Source organism: Neophocaena asiaeorientalis, unplaced genomic scaffold (assembly GCF_003031525.2).
Source record: "Neophocaena asiaeorientalis asiaeorientalis breed wild unplaced genomic scaffold, Neophocaena_asiaeorientalis_V1.1 scaffold23, whole genome shotgun sequence".
Lineage (NCBI taxonomy): Eukaryota > Metazoa > Chordata > Mammalia > Artiodactyla > Phocoenidae > Neophocaena > Neophocaena asiaeorientalis.
In genome coordinates, this window is record NW_020175047.1 from 1,498,499 (window position 1) to 1,519,084 (window position 20,586).

General features: G+C 38.3%; 1 protein-coding gene across 1 annotated transcript; it reads left to right on the forward strand.

Annotated features, from left to right (window-relative positions):
- The first annotated feature begins 55 nt into the window (after positions 1–55).
- On the forward strand, positions 56–20,326 carry DDIAS (DNA damage induced apoptosis suppressor). The gene is made up of 5 exons (XM_024763576.1): positions 56–120; positions 7,478–7,606; positions 14,555–14,716; positions 16,242–16,359; positions 17,487–20,326. Exons 2-5 carry the CDS (start codon positions 7,494–7,496, stop codon positions 20,085–20,087), a joined length of 2,994 nt encoding a protein of 997 aa, XP_024619344.1. The 5' UTR covers positions 56–120; positions 7,478–7,493; the 3' UTR covers positions 20,088–20,326.
- The last annotated feature ends 260 nt before the right edge of the window (positions 20,327–20,586 follow it).

Sequence of the window (20,586 nt, forward strand, 5' to 3'; positions counted from 1 at the left end):
GTCACTTCCGGCGGAAGGAAGCGCGGGAGATTCGATTGGAGGGCGCTCGTTTACCGCTGAGTCTTGCGGGTCTGCGTCACTGTGCTTCGCCCGGGCAAGGATCCCCGTCCTGTGCCTCAGGTGAGGAGCTGGGAGAGGAGGTTCTCGGGGAGCAAGGGCTGGAGACTCCTAACGAGACCCTTAACGTCGTTCTGAGTGGGACTCAGGGCATTCTATGTTGTTTTTTCAGGAGTCAGTCTCTTCTAGAAAAGAGCGGTTATGAGCGTAAAAGAGTAAGAAGGTCAATTATTTTAATTTGAAACAGTGCTGTTGCAGTCACTCACCTAGCTTTTGTATGTGCCATCAGGTGGACACGGGTGAGCGTCTGGAACCGGACATACAGGGAGGAAAAGGTGCTACTTGCGACTTTTGAGGTGCTCGGAGATAAGTAGGCAGCTGGCTTTTCCAAACTGCTTTGACGACCCAGAGGGAAAGTGCTTAACTGAGCAGTGTGCTTAAACCACAAACGTGAAAGTTTACTTTTGTTCTTTAAATTTTATTCAAGTATAGTTGATTTACAATGTTGTGTTGATTTCTTCTGTACAGCACAGTGACTCAGTTATACGCATATATTCTTTTTCATATTCTTTTCCATTATGGATTATCACAAGGTATTGAATATCGTTCCCTGTGCTGTACAGTAGGACCTTGTTGTTTATCCATTCTATATATAATAGTTTGCCTCTGCTAATCCCAAACTCGCAATCCTTTTCTCCCCTATTCCCCCTCCCCCTTGAGAAACTTGAAAGTTTTCTAGGTGCCTTTCTTATCTCTCACATCCAGAGCCAGTCATATTAGCCTCTTGAATATCTCAGATCTATACACTTCTCGCCACTTTTACTGTCATTACTTTGGTTCAGCACGACTACTACATAACTATGCCAGTAGCCTCCCAGCTGGTTCTCCTTTCAATCTTGTTAACATTTCAATCCAGACACCACCTTGGAGGCTGATAAAGCACAAATCTGATCTGGGCATGCCCCATTAAAAACCTTTCCTTCAGCCCCTCCTATTTGCCCTCAGGTTTAAGTCTAAACTTAACATGGTTCACAGGGTCCTTGTTGTCTTTCTGAGTTCCTCAAATGCACCATTATCCCTCACCTCCAGACCTCTTCTAAATCCCATCACCAACACAGCTAATTCTTACTCATTCCTTAGGTCTCAGTTTATGAAGCCTTCTAAGTTAAGAAGCCTTTCCTAACCCTGCAAGATTGGGTCACAAAGCACCCAGTAGTTAGTTACTCATTCTACAGATAGTTTTTAAATGCCTCCCTTCTCTGTTCCAAGAACTGCTAGGTACTAGGATTACAATTCCTGTTCTTTCTTTTTATTTTATTTTAATTTATTTATTTTTGGTTGCATTGGGTCTTCGTTGCTGCGCGCAGGCTTTCTCCAGTTGTGGGGAGTGGGGGCTACTCTTCGTTGCAGTGCACGGGCTTATTGCGGTGGCTTCTCTTGTTGTGGAGCACAGGCTCTAGGTGCGTGGGCTCAGTAGTTGTGGCGCACGGGCTTAGTTGCTCCGCAGCATGTGGAATCTTCCCGGACCAGGGATCAAACCCATGTCCCCTTCATTGGCAGGCGGATTATTAACCACTATGCTACCAGGGAAGTCCAAGATTCCTGTTCTAATGGAACTTAAACCTTTTATGGGTGGACTTAAGAAGAGTAAAGCGGAATTTGTTTGATTTAGGTTGGTCTGAGAAGGCCTCTCTGAGGAGCTGACAGTTAAATTGAGGCCTAAAAGACAGCCATGCAACAGAAGAAAGGAAGAACATTCCAGAATGAATAGGTTATGCCAAGACCTTAAAGCAGGAAAGAGCTTGGCATCTTAGTGTTCAAGAACCTAAAAAAAGACCAGTGTGGCTGGATCATGTTCAGAAAGAACAGTTTTATGAGGTGAGTCCGGAGAAATGGTCAGGGACCAGATCACACAGTTAGGATTCTAATACAGCAGCATAAGCAGGAGATGATGGTGGTTTGGATTAAGCTGGTGGTAGAATATATTAGGGGAAGAGTGAATGACGGTTCTTATTTATTTATTTATTTATTTATTTTTGCTGCGTTGGGTCTTCGTTGCTTCGCGTGGGCTTTCTCTAGTTGCGGCGAGCAGGGGCTACTCTTTGTTGCGGTGCGCGGGCTTCTCATTGCAGTGGCTTCTCTTGTTGAGGAGCATGGACCCAAGAACATGCGGGCCTCAGTAGTTGTGGCACGTGGGCTCAGCAGTTGCGGCACACGGGCTCTAGAGTGCAGGCTCAGTAGTTGTGGCGCACGGGCTTAGTTGCTCCGCAGCATGTGAGATCTTCCTGGGCCAGGGCTCGAACCCGTGTCCCCTGCATTGGCAGGCGGATTCCTAACCACTGTGCCACCAGGGAAGTCCCAGAATGATGGTTTTTAGATGCGGAAATAGACTCAAGGGTATCAAAAAAGACTGATGAATGTGATGTGGGACTTGAGGGAAAGAAAGGAATGAAAGATGACTTGACTTCTGGGTATCTGGCTTGAATTACTAGTTGGAGAGTACTGCCATTTACTGAGATGGAGAAAATTACTATTAAAGAGGTTTGAAAGGAAACTAAGAATTCAGATTTTTTTTTTTTTTTTAGCCTATTAAGCCCTGAGATGACTATGAGATATCCAAATACATTTGGCTGTCAGATAAGCAGTTGAGATATGGAAGTCTGGAACTTACACATAATTGTGTACCTTTGTGTCACTTCGTTGGTAGTTCTACATTGTCTGTCTTAGCCAATAGATTATAAATTCTTTGAACACAGAGCCTGTTTTTTCTATCTTTAACCCTGTTCCCTTCCCCATCCCTAGAATGGTACTTTACCTATCATAAATGCAGTGGACAAACTGTGCATTACACTCACTAAGATTTTCCTGGCTAATGTTTTTAAAATATTTTTCACCAGTATTTCTCCAAATAAAAGAGGTTTTGTCTGTTTTTTGCTTATTTAATTTTCTTATCTCCTGCCTGCCTCTCCCCTTTCCAGATTTTTCATGTTAACGTCAGAAAATCATTTCTCAGGGACTTGTTATGACTGCCTTTAGAAAATTAGACAAAGTATGTACCCTTCGAGGAGACCATTAGTTAGTTTTAATAAAGCAACTCAGAATACCCACCCTTTCCATAGCTGAGGACTCTGTCCTGTAAAATGTGAAACGGGAAATCTGAGAGCAACAAAGTGACAAAGATTTTCTTGCAAAGCAAGAACAATTTGGGAAGGAATGAAGAAAGGGAGAAGAGTTAGTCATATCTCCTTTTCTGTATGCCATTAGAAGTGGGGAGTCGTTTTTTAAAGGAGTGATTTCATCCTTTGGTCACAGTCTTGAAACAAATACAAATAGTTTGTGTGAAGCTTGAGCAAACAATGTAATGGACTAGAAAGACTGGTGAGCTACTCATCAGAAGGCATGAATTCCAGACCTGATGCTACCTGCTTCTTGACCTTTAATTAGTTATTTAATTTCTCTGAGTGGATCAGATAATCGTATAAGAGAGAGAACTAAAGCATTCAGAAGAATTTATGAGCCCAACCAGGCTATAAACTTCATTAAAATAGAATCCACATCTTACACTTCTCTTCACCACCCTCCCCATAGGCTAATTCACATTAAATACTTAATTAAATTTTTTCTCCATGATCTAACACTTAAGAAGAATTATTCTAAATTCTCTGGTCTAGCCCAATTATTTTGGATTTTCTAATCTAGTCCAAAGGAGGAAAGAACTGTATTAGTGTGTGTGCATATATGAGCGTGATTTTTTATAGGCTATTAAGGTACCTTCTAAAAACTTGGTAATGAGGGAATTAAGCTGAAAAGCCTTAATAGTAGTTTTCACGTGTAGGCAACATAAGCCTCATTTGGAAACTTGTGAGACGTGCAAATTCTCAGGCCCTCATTCCAGACTTAATGAAATCAGACTCTGACATTGGGGCCCATAAATCTGTGGTTTATCAGTCCCTCCAGGTCATTTTGATGCACACTAAAGTTTGAGAACCCAAAGCATCTCTAGTGTGAAAAGCGTGCATCACCTGTGTTAGCATGATTCCATTAAATATTTGCTTCACCTAATGCCCCTTCTTCACGTAACTTTGTTTATAATTTAGCTTAATATGTTTTTTTTTTAACATCTAGTTTTATCCAAAAGAAGATATGGGCTTAAGATGAGTTCCTTCCTTGTGACAGTAATTTTTTGTGATAAATTAGTAAAGCATCTTGGATTATAGTTCATCTCCCATGGCTAGAAACAGAGAAAGCAAGTAGTCCAGAGTGTTCCATGTTAAATTAAAAATGCACTATAATATGTCCACCTGGACCCAGCATATTTTCATAAGCATAAGTCTATCAGAGTCTTCAGTCCTGGACATTGACTTGAGCAATCTCTGACCGTCAAAACAAAAGCCAACTGAGGTCCTAATTAATTCCCTAACATTTATACTTTTCTCCCTCTCTCTCCATCTCATTCTCCTGTTTCTACTTCTATATGTGAGAGATTAAGAGGACCCAAGGTTTTTATTATATTTATTGATTTTTCTAATTTAAAAAGTAATACATTTATAAAATATTTAAATAAGAAATATTTAGAAAATATTTAAAATGGAAATAAAAATCACCTTTAATCTGACAACTCTGAGAGAAAGTACTTTTTAAAAGAAGGTTATCTGTGTGCCTAACTATTCTCTTCCTCCCCATCCCCGCCAAGCTAAGACTAGATGAGTCCCCTTGTTGTATTTTCTCATGGTATTCTGTACTTTTTCTTTATAGAATTTTCCACTATTTCAGTTTTTTGGTGTGATTATTGGTCACTATAAGTCTAGTGACCAGGTAGGGACCTTGTATATTTTGTCCATCTCTTATATTATTCCCATCACCTGGTATTTATCAGCTGCACTATAAATGATTGATAAATAAGCAAATATATTGGACTTATTAAATTGGAATATGGTTTGTTGACTGTGATGGAACTGAAAGCAATGTAATGCAATATCACCATCCTTCCCAATAAAATCAAGAAGAAAGATAAATTGCAATAGATACCACATATGGAATTGTTCCTAAGTCTGTGATCATGTTTTCCTAACTTTAGTATTCGCTCATTCCTGATGCTTCATTCAGTTATCCATCGAACATTAATTCAACATACTTTAAGTCAGGCAGTAGAGAGAGAGGCAAAACAAACTAGATGACAAGAATCATAAGGAAATACTATGAAAATAACAAAAGGAATAACTAATAGTGACTGTCTAAAAGGATCTTATTGCATTTTTTTCACCAGCCAATGAATGGAAAGTCTTTTTGCCATTTGCTGGAATTTACCAAGTGAAACGCAAATAGTAAAAATACTTCAATGACCTTTTTCATTTCAGTTCTCAAATTTATTTATTTCTCCACTAGAGGGCAATAAACTCTTAAATAATGACAATTTAACCTTCCTTCCTTTAAAGATAACAGCAGTTAGTGCTTGCACAATTAACTCGCAAATATTTCTGCTTATATATGTTTTTCATTTATTGGTGACATGATAGACCAGGTCTCCATGAAACTTTAAGATTAATGGGGGTAGAACCAACAGAAACAAGTAAGCATGTATCATCTGATATATAATTTTCATGATTGCATATATCACGAGCACGATTAGTACCATGAAGGAGTAAAATGGGTGATATCATAGAAACTAAGAGGAAGGAAGTATTTCCCTGAGATGAAATGGGGCTCTCTAAGGGGTAACATTAAAGATTGAAGGATGAGAATGAGCCAGCTGTTTGAAGTACTGAGGGAAGAGCATTTTAGACAAAGAGAAAGGTAAGCACAGAAGCCTAAGAAAGATTATTTGGTGTGTTTGAGGAGCAGAAAGAAGGCTAGCATGGCTTGACGTGCAGTGATTAAGGGGGTGAGTGGTACAAGATGAGGTCAAGGAGGTGGGGCTAGATGAGCTAGGGCCTGACAGTCATTGTGAGGAACTGAGGCTTCATTCTAAACTGCAAGATTTTAATCAGGTAAAAGACGACATTTTCAGGAGGGAGTTTTGCCCTGTTTTATCTCTCCTAGCTCATAGGCAGGTGTACCACCTTGTTACACCCTACCCCAAACTGGATTTTAGAGGAAGTGTAGAGGGAGGATGCCTTTGCTGACATACATTCCATCATTTGTTGCATTGGCAAGAAGGAAGTTGAGGTAAGTAGCACTAAAAACAGCAGTGTTCTCTGGCCTTTTCTTTCTGCCTTTTCCTTGTATCCTGTATCACCTCCTCTACCTTGTCCTTAGAGATTGCCATGTAGCCTAACGTGACAGCCAAATCTAGGAAGACATACCTGCTTTTGGTAGAACCTTATTAGTCATGTATACCTAAGGGTTCAAAAACAAGGATAACAACAAGAATTAAGCAGAGTTAGATTTTTTTTTCTATGCCCACTTTAATAACATAGATTGGTGATTTATGTAAATCCATTTATCTATAATCTTTGTACATTTCCTTAGGTGGCAAGATTTTATTTTCACAGGAATATTTTGATTGGTAGACAGGATTAGTAACATTTTAAGATACCCATTCCATAATCACATTTCTAAATTTGTGATCATCCCCAGGAGGAGCTATACCTAAAAGATTCTTTTATGATTTTGAAACTGATGACTTACACTTTGTCAAAATTTGCTGATGCCAGTCTCAGAAACAGTTTCACCCATTTGCAGAAATTGAAAGTTTTTGCCATGTGTTTACAAATTTATTGGTATAGCTTTATCTTGAACATGTACAGAGATTTTTATTTCAGAGCATTTATATTATGCTATAAATAAGCTAATCAATTTTAAAAATGTTGATAAACCAACATTTGAGTTTTTAAAAGGAAAGTATAAAAGAGGCAAACTGCTATTTTATTGTTTTACTTCTCTGACGTGTTTTATACAAGGCTCATAAAGCACTTTGAACTCTCATTTGACCATGCAACATTTTAATTTTTCTATCTGTACACTCTAAATTGTCTTTTTTTTCCTCTTCAAGCTGTGTAGAAATGTACATACTGAAATCTAATGAAGTGATTTTTTTTCCAGCTGAAAAGAACTACTTCCCACCAATTTCGTTTCTTTTAAACATTCCTGTAAGTTCATTTAAGTTCTTTTCTATTAATAGTGGAAACAAGTTCTATATAGCTCTTCTTATAAAGATGTTGAAAGAAATTAAATGATACCTTTCTTGAATTACTGGGGTGGAGCATTTATTCAAAAACAGAATATTTGCTTGAACTACTCTGTTTTAAATCTTATTTTCTTAATTAAACAAAAAAAAATTAGTTTTCCAATACACTAACATTTACTATAAAAAAAACATCTATTGACTTTGCAGTGAAGTTTAAGTGATTTTCCTAAGAAATGAATTACACACATGCAATTAAAGATTTGCTATTCATCCCATGGTTATTTTGTTTTGCAGACCACAGTGAGGACACATGAATAGAAGAAGAAAATTTCTTCTTGCCTCAGTTCTTGCTCTCCAGAATTCTAGTTTTATATATCCTTCATGTCAAAAGTGCTTCTCTCGGATACTCCTGGTCTCCAAAAGGTAAAAATAAAGCCTGAAAGTGTGAGAAAGAAAATGCAAGTGTACACTGTAGATTTCCTATGGCTCAAAGGCAAGTAAGGATTAAATTTGTATCAGGACTTAAGATTCTCTTAGATTGGTTCTTCTGTAAATCCTGGAATAGAATTGGCTGATAATCCTCTATTACTAGAGGGATGTTTCAGATTATCTCCAAGTCTTTACTAAGTACCTGCTTCAGAGAAGAAAACTAATTTCTCAGAGAGGAAGTCACGAGCCTGATGCAAAAACTTAGTACACTTCTGGGATATCCCTGGAAATAGTGTAGGGGTTTTTTGTTTGTTCATTGTTTGCTTATTTTTGCATAATCTCCAGATTATTTTTTAATAAATGAATAAGCTCCCTGAGAACAGGGACTTTGTTATTGTAATCTCTGTATCCTTCAGCACCTGTGCTTGGCACATAATACTTTATTATGGTGCCCAGATTCAGGCCAACTAGACCTGAGAGCCTGGGATTCTTCTCTGATCTTTATAGAGTACAGGTGAGAGGTTAGGGTTGGAGTTCCTTAAGAATACATTCTCTCTTCCTAGGGGTGAGAATATCTAGTAAGTACCTAGTAGTATGTAAGTAGAGTAGTAGACCAGCAATATGCTTAACTAGTCTTTTTGTCTAGTTGGCATTGTATGGGGAGGAATTGACAGTTCCAACCCACACCTGGACTCTAAGTCATCCTTCCAGTAGTTTTCACTATTTCTTTATTAAGCTATTCTTTCAAGTACTCATTTGTAAACTGAGAGAAAGAACCTATTTGTGTTATTCATCATTAAATCCTCAGCATTCAGCCTATGGTTTAGTTCATAGAAAATACACAATAAATGTTAAATGAATGAATAAATGACAATGTGATAGTGTCTAGGTTGTCTTCGATCTAGACTTAGCTTCACTCATTTTCAGGTTCCTACCTATTTTCTGAAAAAACTAAAACCCAGGGACTGTTTTCCTTTAGGACCTATTCTTAGAAGCAGTGTGGTAAAATGGAACGATTTCAAGCTTCGGGAAACACAACAGCGTTGTAGATAGGCTCTGACGCTTGATAGTTGTATGATCTTGGGCAAGTATACTTTACCTATTGCATTATATCCTGGTGATTAAAAAGCACAGTTCTCTGGAGCCAGACTGCCTGGGTTCAACTCTCAACCCTGCCACTTAAAGCTGTGTAGCCTTGGGCAAGTCACTTAAATTATCTGGATCTCAAAATGGGGAAACTAATAATATCTGCTTCATAGGATTGTTGTGAATTAATAAATGCTTCAAACATTGTGTGATACATAATTAGTAATATATAAATGTGAAACATTTTTAAAACTGAGTTTTTTTCCCCCAAGTCATTTCTTTTAAAGATAATCTATAACAACCATTTAGGTTGAACAATACTGCCATTTTTACCTCTTTAGACTGGTAATAACAATAGATAACATTAATGAATGTTTACTATATGCTACACATGGTACTAGGAACTTTGTAAGCATTATATCTTTTAATACAACAGCCCTGTGAGGCGATGCTACTGTTAATGCCACCTTTCAAAGGAGAAAACTAAAGCTTAGAAAAGTAAAATAACTTGCCCCAAATCACAAAGCCAGATAGTTAGTGGCAGAAACATATTCAAGCCTAAACAGTCTGACTGCTATCTAGATCCATAATTACTATATTACCTCTAAATTAGCAGTGAAATTTGTATCCAGAATGATACCTCCACCTCTCTTTCCCAGAGTTTAAGATGCCCCCAGAAAACTGAGCTCTAATTGGACCATTTAGTCACATAAAATCCACAGCACTTTGTCCTTGCCTGTGGAAATGTAGTCCACAAAAATAGCCTCTCCTCTACAGATATTACATTAACAGTGCTACACAAAGTCTATTCCCATAATTTCCAGTGCTTATCTTTTCTACTGTTATCTCTGCTTTCCTTTTTTCTTACCTGGAGTCAGTTGTAAGCCAGCACAGGAAACAGAAATTCCTCACTGCTGCAGCACAGCAAGTTTATGACAGAGGAATTCCACACTGTAGCCTTTGCAGAAGATTTTAGAGACAGTGAAGAGCAAAAAGACTGCTCCCTAAAGGTTTTTCATTGAACCCCAAATCCTTAGAGACAACCACCATAATACGTTTTGTGTTTATGGGATTAACTTTTTTCTCTTGTTAACCTCCAAGATTAGAGCAGTGGTGGTTTTCAAATTACTGTTCTGCAGAGCCTTAGGGTTCTATGCTTCTAGAAGGAGATAGGATTAGAGAAGTAATAGTGGATTGTGCTGACTATTAGGTAGGGCTTTAGGGCCCCACTTCAGTTTCAACAACAGCTCCATTCTCAGCCTTGAATTAGGGTTCCAAATTAGATTTCTTTTCAAAAAAGATTCCATGACATAGATAAAGATACAGATAAAGAAATAAAAATGGGGCTTCCCTGGTGGCGCAGTGGTTGAGAGTCCGCCTGCCGATGCAGGGGACACGCGTTCGTGCCCTGGTCTGGGAAGATCCCATATGCCGCAGAGCGGCTGGGCCCGTGAGCCATGGCCGCGGAGCCTGCGCGTCCGGAGCCTGTGCTCCGCAAGGGGAGAGGCTGCAACAGTGAGAGGCCCGCGTACCGCCAAAAAAAAAAAAGAAATAAAAATGTAAAAACTATATGTACAGTTGACCCTTGAACAACACGGGGCGCCAACCCTCTACACAGTATAACTTATAGTTGGCCCTCCATATGTGCAGTTCCTCCATTTATGCAGGTCCTCCATACCTGTGGTTCCTCCATATGCACAGTTCCACATCCAAGAATTCAACCAACCACAGAATATATAGTACTATATAGTATTTACTCTTGAAAAGATCCATGTATAAGTGAACCTGTTACAGTTCAGACCTGTGTTGTTCAAGGGTCAGCTGTATAAAAGTTATATCATATTCATATATATGTGAATATGTATATATACATATGTACACATTTGTATATGTGAATATGGTAATCTCATATGAAGGACAAACATACATATATATGTATATATATATATGATTTTATATATGTATGGGGGAGGTGTATGTACTCCCAAAAATTATGAGCAAGAAAGGGGACTCATTTGTCCATGTAAGCAATCCGGCCAGCCCAAACATGTAAGTTGCCCTTCTGATTCACTTAACGGGACCCATTATCCCTTTGGTCTAGAAATCTGTCTCTGCACTAACAGCTTTCTTTTCCTATGTTATTTTTAAATATTTTTCATTACCTTTACCTGTGAAATATATAAAATATTGTGTGTTATGGTTATGTATGCAGTTTTCTGGGAGAGAAGAGAGTCCATTGCTTTCATCAGATTTTCAAAGGGTTTCTAATCTCATCAATTTTTCTACTTTTCTCATCAATTTTTCTACTTTTTTCTAAATATAAGTACACTAACCTAGAAAAATAAATGAATGAAAGAATGTTTTAACTGGTATCAAACAAAAAAGGTAGCAAATACAAGTATTATTTTAGATAGATCCTTTCAGAGGCTTCTTGGGGTCAAAACTTTTCATAATAATTCTAAGGCATAATTTGCCTTTTCACTCTCATTCTCGTAAAAGTGCATAGTGAAATTTTCCAGAGACTCCATGACATGTGATATCACAGCAGAGTGAGCAGAGAAGGAGGTATGAGAATCCAGCTGTCTATTAAGACAGACATTAAACAGGTTTGCAAAATATAAAGCAATGCCACTCTCTTCTCACTGATTTATTTTGGAACACATAGTTATTTTTTGTAAAAATATGTTCTTTTTGTTTATGCAATGGATCTATTTTTTAAGGTATTAATAAATATTTTTTAGAATTCTCACTTGCATTTAACTTCTCATTTTCAATTGGAAATATAGATAGATATTACCCACATAAGCAAAAGCTCTTTGGTATTCTCAATAATTTTTAGGAGTATAAAGGGTCCCTGAGACCAAATATGTTTGAAAACTGCTATTCCATAACAAATGACATTTTGGAAATAGGGGTGCCTCTAGAAGTTAAATCAGAGGACTGTGATTTCAATGTGTTGTCTCTACCCTTGCTTCTCAAAATGTGGTCTGAGGAATGGCTGCATCAGCATCACCTGGGAGCTTGTTAGAAATGCAGAATCTTGGGCCTTGTTCCAGACTTAGTGAATCAGGATCTTCATTTTAAGAAGATCCCTAGGTGATTGGTATGCATACTGAAGTTTGAAAAGCTGTGATCTGTATTACTCCATACTAACATTTATTTCAATTCAGACTTATTCCCAAAAGGATTAAAGGAAACTACATAAATATCTTCATTTTATATATAACATAAAAGTATAAATAATTTAGTGTATATATGCATTAATGCTAATAATGCATTAATACTAGTCTTTCTTAGGCTATCATTGATACTCTGTATTTGTAAGATAGTTCATTATTAACCATACTGTTCTTATAGTTATACAAGAAAAAACTCCAGGCAAGGAATCCAAAGCCTTGGATTTGGTCATAAAAATCACTAACTTTGTCACATTGGGCAAAAATTCACCCAATTTCCCAGTTTGTGAATGGGAGTAAATGCCTTGTTTATGTATCAGAAGGAAATAATGTATGTTGAAAACATTTGTAAACTGTAAAACACTGATGCACATTAATTGTAAGATTTGCTAAGAATTTTACATTAGATCTGAATGCGTTATTAGTACATAATTTTTAAAGAAGTTCTAATATATATTTAAAACACTTAATTCATTTCACTAGAGCTTGGTACTAATGAGGTTTTATGCCCCGGTAAGTCGATTACCTTCACTTCCTTCTATGGCTAGACTACAACACAAACTCCAGCCAATTTGGTTAAGATTATATGAATGGATTGGCACAGAGCCATCATCAGTGTGGAAAAACAAATTAATAATTAGCACAGATGTAATGATGATGAATCAGTAACTTCTTTTTTTAATTTATTTATTGTTTTTAGTTTTTTGGCTGCGTTGGGTCTTCATTGCTGCGCACGGGCTTTCTCTAGTTGCAGCAAGCAGGGGCTACACGGGCTTCTCATCGTGGTGGTTTCTCTTGTTGTGGAGCACAGACTCTAGGCGCGCAGGCTTCAGTAGTTGTGGCATGTGGGCTCAGTGGTTGTGGTTTGCAGGCTCTAGAGCACAGACTCAGCAGTCGTGGCGCACGGGCTTAGTTGCTCTGTGGCATGTGGGATCTTCCCGGACCAGGGCTCGAACCCGTGTCCCCTGCATTGGCAGGCGGATTCTTAACCACTGCACCACCAGGGGAGCCCCAGTAACTTCTTATATGAAGGATCAACCTTTGTTCAAAAGAGTCACCTTGTGAGCCATGGAATTCAGGCTCCCCCTAGTGGCTGTCTGGCAGCAATCAAATTTATACAACTGTCTCTAACATTTTCTATTCACATTTTTAAGCCAGATCATTAGCGACATGAAGAAAAAACAGTTCTAGGATTAACCATTACCATAAGATGTTTTAAGGGGTCAATTTGTTAAATTAAGAATGTGAAAAATGGATAGCAGAGTTCTAAGATATTGCAAACAACTAGAAAAGAGGGGAAGCATAAGGAGAAGTGACGGTAACCATCACAATACTTAATATAATTATGAGGGAGAAGCAGACTAAACACATTAATTTGACAAGATCTGTACTAGATTCTTTTTTTACTTTCTTTTCTTATACTTTGTCTCATTTTATCCTTCTTCAACCCTGGATTTCACAGATGAGGACATCTAAATTTAAGGGATTTAGTATTTATCCCAAGACCAGACTGCTAGTACATAACAGTAGTGTTATACTTGACACACAGCAGTTTTGTTTTGTTTTTTTATAAATTTATTTATTTATTTTTATTTTTGGCTGTGTTGGGTCTTCATTGCTGTGCGTGGGCTTTTCTCTAGTTGTGGCGAGCGGGGGCTACTCTTCATTGCAGTACACGGGCTTCTCATTGCGGTGGCTTCTCTTGTTGCAGAGCACAGCCTCTAGGCCTGCAGGCTTCAGTAGCTGTGGCTCGCAGGCTCTAGAGCACAGGCTCAGTAGTTGTGGCACACGAGCTTAGTTGCTCCACGGTAAAGGGATCTTCCCAGACCAGGTGTCGAACCCGTGTCCCCTGCATTGGCAGGCGGATTCTTAACCACCGTGCCACCAGGGAAGCCCATACACAGTAATTTTTGATGAGAAAGGCTTTGGCAAAAAAAAAAAAAAACAGTGTTTGATAGAATTCAAACTTGAAAAAAAGAAAATCAACTAATGTCTAAACATGACCTAGGTCATCTTCACTATTAAACATGAACCCCCCCCCCAAAAAAAAAGAATGCCTTTGGCCATAATTGCATAATTGCCTTACAAACAAGTTAAACAAGATGTTTTGTACCTAGTTTTTGTAATCTAATAAATTCTTAGCATATTTCAATGAACTAAATTAAAGAAAGTAAAGTTATTCTTATAATAGTGAGAAAAATATGACTAGGTACTTTGTGTATAAATATTTATTAAATGTTTCGAGATTATTCATTGTCCTTTTAACAGAAGATAGACTCAGGTCTTCTGTTGGTGTGGTGCTCACTTCATTATATCTAGTTTGCCCCCACTCCCAACCTCAGACTATAATATGCCTCATTTGTTAATGATGATTTAGCTACCCAGTAACAACCAACCAGCCACCCTCCCTCCCCACACCCCTCTCTCTCCCCATACACGCACACACAGTTTTCCTTCAATTTCTATCAATTTGGTGCTACTTAATTTAAATCAGTAAAGTAACTGTTATGAATAGAGAAAATTCAAAAGAGGTTGATCTGAAATCGTTTAAGAAGGATGTAACTTGTACATTTTGTACATAAAACATTATTTTTAATCTTTACTTTTCCAGATTTGTTTTACGTCATATTAAAAAAAAGTAAGTGAACGTCTCTATGCTTTTTTTCCTCCACTTTTCCAGGTCTAATTGTCCAAAATGTGGCTCTACTGGTGAAGCTGAAAATGCCAGTTACAGATATAAGCTTGCCTTAAAAGTTGCAGAATCAAACAAATTATTTGGTATTACTGTATTTGGAAGCTGCTTAGATGCATTTTTTGGTCTTACAGCCACTGGTTTGCACAGGTAAGAATATTTAAAGCATTCTTTTTCCTAGCTAGTACTTTAGTACATCAATAGAATTTGAAGACATGTGGGGGTTTTTTGTTTTTTTTGTTTTATTTATTTTTGGCTGTGCGGGGTCTTTGTTGCTGCTCGTGGACTTTCTCTAGTTGTGGTGAGCGGGGGCTACTCTTCGTGGCAGCATGCGGGCTTCTCACTGTGGTGGCTTCTCTCTTGTTACGGAGCACAGGCTCTAGGCACACGGGATTCAGTAGTTGTGGCGCGCGGGCTTCAGTAGTTGTGGCGCGCGGGCTTCAGTAGTTGTGGCTCGCGGGCTCTAGAGCGCAGGCTCAATAGTTGTGGCGCACGGGCTTAGTTGCTCCGCGGTAGAGGGATCTTCCCGGACCAGGTCTCGAACCCGTGTCCCCTGCATTGGCAGGCGGATTCTTAACCACTGCACCACCAGGGAAGCCCCCGAAGATATGTGTTTTTAAGGTAATATGCATTTAGTAAAAACAGATGATCACTTGACCTCACATCATCAGTTCATTTAAAAGATAATCAAGTGAGAAATAGAAAGATGTTTATTTACTGAATACCTATTGTGATGATGTTAAACCATGCTCCAACCAAACTGTAATTAGACTATTAAATTACAAAACTCTAATCCAAGTTAGAGAAATATATAATAAGAAAGTAGGGCTTCCCTGGTGGCACAGTGGTTGGGAGTCCGCCTGCCGATGCGGGGGGCGCGGGTTCGTGCCCCGGTCTGGGAGGATCCCACGTGCCATGGAGCGGCTGGGCCTGTGCGTCCGGAGCCTGTGCTCCGTGACGGGAGAGGCCACAGTGGTGAGAGGCCCATTTTCCACAAAAAAGAAAAAAGAAAAAAAGAAAGTAAAATTGTTTCAAACTGAAGGATTTTTCAGATCAAGTGGCTAAGGTCTCTTGAGGTGGAAGAAGCTATTTGAAGGAATATTTGCATATCAGAAATTGAATTTTGTCATTTATTTCATTTGCATTGCAAGTTCATCTGCATAGTTTGACCTGTTAAGATGTTCTGAGAATGTAAGGATATATGTAAGCAACTGAGGCTTTTTCTCCCCTTCAATCTTCTGCCCTCCCCCCCTAATACTTAACAGAGGAAATCTCTGTTCATCTCCTTATAGTTGAGAGCAAAGTGATTTGAAGAAAGGGAGGGCCAAGTGACTACAGCCAGGATTGCCAGCGACAAGGAAAGACTTCCCCCTCTGCTTTGAGGAGAAGGGTTAAAGATCCCAGCACTACTCCCACTGACACTTTTAGAATAATTGCTGGGCCTGATTACTAGGCAGGCATCTACTTTATTCACACTTGATCAGTTGTTTTTGTCTTTCTAGGCTATAAGAACCTAGAGGGAACAAAATGCGTAGCTCTTAAAGTCACTTTTTTTTCCCCCTATATGTAACTCAAAAGTTTCATGCTGTATTTTCAAACTAATTGTGTCTTCTTTGTGCAGAGTTAAAATTTCAAAGCTTATCTCTTCCCATTTTTTATTTTCTTTCCAATCAAGGTACATTCAAGATCGTAATGAAATTCCAGAAACACTGGACAGTGCTGCAACTCAGACCCTATTAACTAAAGCAGTTGAAACTTGCTTTGTTGGACAAAGCTTTATTTTTGGAGTGACGGTAATTGAGACTAGCTTTCTTTTTATTATTATGCTAACATTTCCATTGTAATGAAATGATTTTAATTTTCTAAATAGTTTTTAGGAGTTGTAAGTGTGAGAGCCTGTGGAAGCACTTTAAGCTTTGTAAAAATAGGCTATAGGTGATCTGTTAAAATACCATGTATGACAACTTCCTCTTTCAAAAGTTAGAAGAGCCCAATTCAAATGCATTCAGAACTTTAAAAATCTAAATTTATTATAAATTCACAAGTGTTAGATATTTTGTTTTGATATTTGGTATTTACTGTACCCTCTAAATTCAGTTCAGGTTCTGTAGTAAAACTTTCGTCAACTCTAGCTTTTTAATCTTATCTATAAAAGGAGAAAGAGGGAACTAGCCTTGAAGGCAAAGTAACTGAGTGTTGATAACTGTAAGAACAGGTTAGGAAGGATCATCTTAAATAATTATAAAAGTGACTATAGAAAAAGTCCAGAGAATGTGCTGACTGAAGGAGTAATCGTTTTCTGTCTCTTGTATGCTAAAGGGAACAAATCAGTATTTTGCCTACACTGCAGTCAGGGTTTTAAAAAGCAGAATATAGCACTTCACAGCTGAACAGTGAGAAAACCCAAAGGGAAGATGAAACCAGAAGCTACAGAGATTTTCTTTCTTAAAATCTCAGATGGCTCTTTTTCTTCTTCTTTTTTTTTTAAAGTGAGAACATTCCTTTAAACACTGGAAGCTTATGGAAGCTAATGAGAAATATAATAGTAGTTACCATTTATTGAGCAACTACTATTTGCTAAGCACTATAGTTTTTTTTGTGTTATTGCTAATACAGTAATCCTGCATTTTTATCCTTATTTTATAAATGAGAAAACTAAGACTCCTAATAACTTGTCCGAAGTCCCAACACTAGGAAATTTTAGAACCAAAATTTAAAGACAAGTCTCTTTACTCCAAGGTTTACTTCCCCATAATTTCAATTCCTCTAGCGTTAAACCCTATATAACACTAGAGGAATTGAAATTACAGGGGTGGGGGTTATAGTTGCATCTGTTTTTAACCTTTTAAATCCCTGTTTCACATTTGAGTCAAAGGAAGAAAATATTATTCTGATTTAAATTCATTTACTTCTTTCACAGAATTTTGAAAGCCAACATCGACAAGGTTCAGGTTCCAGTAACCTCTTAGAGCAGTGTTCAGACCACAAGAGAGAAGTTAAAGCGCTAGTAGCTTGCCAGATTGTTCTACCAGACCCAGGTGTCGTAGGCTTCACTGTCATTGACTATTTCCATCGGCTTTTGCAGCTTTCTGATATCAGGAAACTTCACTGTGGCTCCCAGGCACCTAATAGCCACCTACTTGCTTTAGAAAATTCAAATAGCGATGTCAGCAGCATATGTGGCCCTGACAGCAGTTCTTGTTGTTTTGAGTCCCATGGCAGCGATGATTTTTCAGGATTCTGGCAGCTGTCACTTGAACTCACTTCCGTTGTTTCACAACTAACAGATGATGATGATTTTTCAGCTTCAGAACAAAGCGAGGCCATTGATACTCTTCACCAGAACAGAATGTGCATCTCCTCTACAGAGGCCACTGGTTCCAATAGCTGCCGTGATACCATTCAGGGTTTATGGAGCCCTGTTTCTTATATGGATCAAAAGAGTGCAGCACAAAAGCTGGGTGAAGAACTTGGCTTACAAGCTAATCAGCCAAGTGCGGTTCATAGCAATCATCATGAAATTGGAGTTCCTGGTTCTAATTTATTCCCTTTGAAAGTGCAAGAGCCCCTTGAGCCAAGTAATACAAAATCCTTCCACAGTGCAGTGGAAGTTAAAAATATATATTCCCAGCGTGAGCTAACATGTCACCAGTATCATGATGTAGATACCCCCGCTAGCTTTCAGGAGAGATCTATGTGTTGTCTACCTTCATCACTCAGACTTGAAGAGATAGCTGGGGGTTCTCAGGACTGTGACCCTGAGATCTGGGCTGACCTTCCACTCTCTGAAAGCCTAAACAAATTTCTGGCAGCTATCGAAAGTGAGATTGCTATAACCCAGGCAGATGGCAGTAGCAGGAAATGTCATCTAGATAATGACGTCAGTAAATTACATGCAGACCACAGCAGGTTATCCGTGACTCCACAGAGAACTACTAGATCCTTGCATGCACCACCTATAGGCTTAAGATCACCACAAGCAACAGTCAAAGCAAACTCCAGCAAAAATAACTTCCTTTCCAACTGTGAAGCAAATCCAAGTCCTAGCGTTCATAAAGAGTCACAACCAGAGAACACAGCAGAGACTATCTCAAGTAGTAGTGAAAGAGGCATTTCTGAAAATCTTCTACCAAATGTTTATCTCTCAGTTCTGTTTCCATCTTCAAAAGGCTCAGGCACAACAGTTACTCTTAAGTCTACCAGAATTCCACCACCACATGAGGCTGAAATTTCACTTAAGCACAATACTTCAGAGACTGACCATTCTTGTCTCAATAGCAAATATTTTAATGGATGTGGAGAAAAATCACTATCCGAAATGAGTGAAAAGTTGACAACTTTGAGTTCTAGGAGGTATAATGATGTTTCCAACCTTCACAACTTAGAAAATAAACAATACTGTAGGCGGCCAAAGAACCAGGGTGACAGTTCGACAATTTGCAGGAAACTCACATATCCTTTAGAAGCTCTTTGCAGTATGCCAAATAGAAGTACGAATGCATTGAAAGAAATATCTTATGAGCACACTGGTAATAACCTAACAGCAAACTGTTCTGCTGGTCATGAAGGTGGCTACAATGCTTCTGCTGATCTCTTTGATGATAGTCCTAAAGAAATGGACATGGCAACAGAAGTGACCAAAAAGTCACAGGATATTTTGTTACAGTGGGGAAAGTCTTTGGCAGAAAGTCATCACACAGAATCTGATTTTTCATTGAGATCATTCTCTGAAAACTCCAGCCAGTCTTCACAAAAATTATCCTTGCAAAACACATCTGCCTCTCTGTATCTAAAAACATGTCCCTCTCCACCTCATTTTCAGTCAGATTCAGAATATGATTTTGAAGATAGCCAAGACTTTGTTCCATGTTCACAGTCAACTCCAGTTATAGGATTCCACCAAACTAGAATTCATGGAATGACAGGAGCTTTCAAAAAATTGCCTGCCTTTTATTTGGACCTTGATGCTAACTATAAAAAGACAAGGATTTCCACTGTAAATGATGCACAGCAAACCACCCCAAGCTGTCCAAAAAATATAAAGACAACCAGCCAGAAATCCAGAAGCCCTACTATATCTAGTATTACACAACCAGAGATCTCCAACAACTGTCCTGTTACTAAGTACCTTGAAACTGATGTTGATGAATGGGTCCCTCCTACCACACAAAAAGTATTTCCTTCAGAAATGCTTGGATTCCAGGCCATGGGTCTAAGGAAATGCCCAGCTGCTTATAATTCTCCTGATCAAAAAGAGTTACCAAGAAAAAAACTGAAATATGTCAAACAAAGAACTGATAAATGCTTAATTAAGAAAAAGTTAAATTTGAAGAATATGCTTACAGCAGCAGAACAGAAATCTCCTGACTATAACAGTACAGGGTTAGGCTGGATTTTCAAGGAGTCGGTTTTGGGACTTGCTTCCCATTCAGAAGTCAAATGTTGCCTTCCATTTTCAGAAGGTTGGTCACCTTCAGTGCCTGAAACTAAAAGTGCTTGGTCTCCTGAATTGTTCTCATAAAATGTCACCTGAACCCAATTTCTGAGCTTTTAAAGGTAAGTCTGTTTGGAAACTCTTGCATCCAGTGTCATGGAAAACATTCTTACCATTTTGAACACTTGAAGAGAAGCAAATAGAAAAGAGGTGCTGTTGTGCCTTTTTATATGGGGGGAAGCCATTGTTCTTCCCAGTGATTTATCCAGAGTACTCTGATTTCAGATAATTTGGCACTTTATCTTATAGATTGTACTTATGTAATATTGTCAGTTTTGCTTATTGAAAGTATTTGTTAAAATCACACATACATTCAGAAATAAAGCCTTTGCAAACCAAAACTTAAAGTCTTTCTTAATTGTTCAGCTTAGATCAGAAAATGTCTACCATGTATTAAGCCAACTACTGTTCTGAGTTTGTGATACAAAGCTACAACGCCACTGATCTTAAAAGATTTTAGTCTACTGGGTAAGACAGAAATACAACGGACAATTTCAATACAATGCAGTAAATGCGATGATAGAAG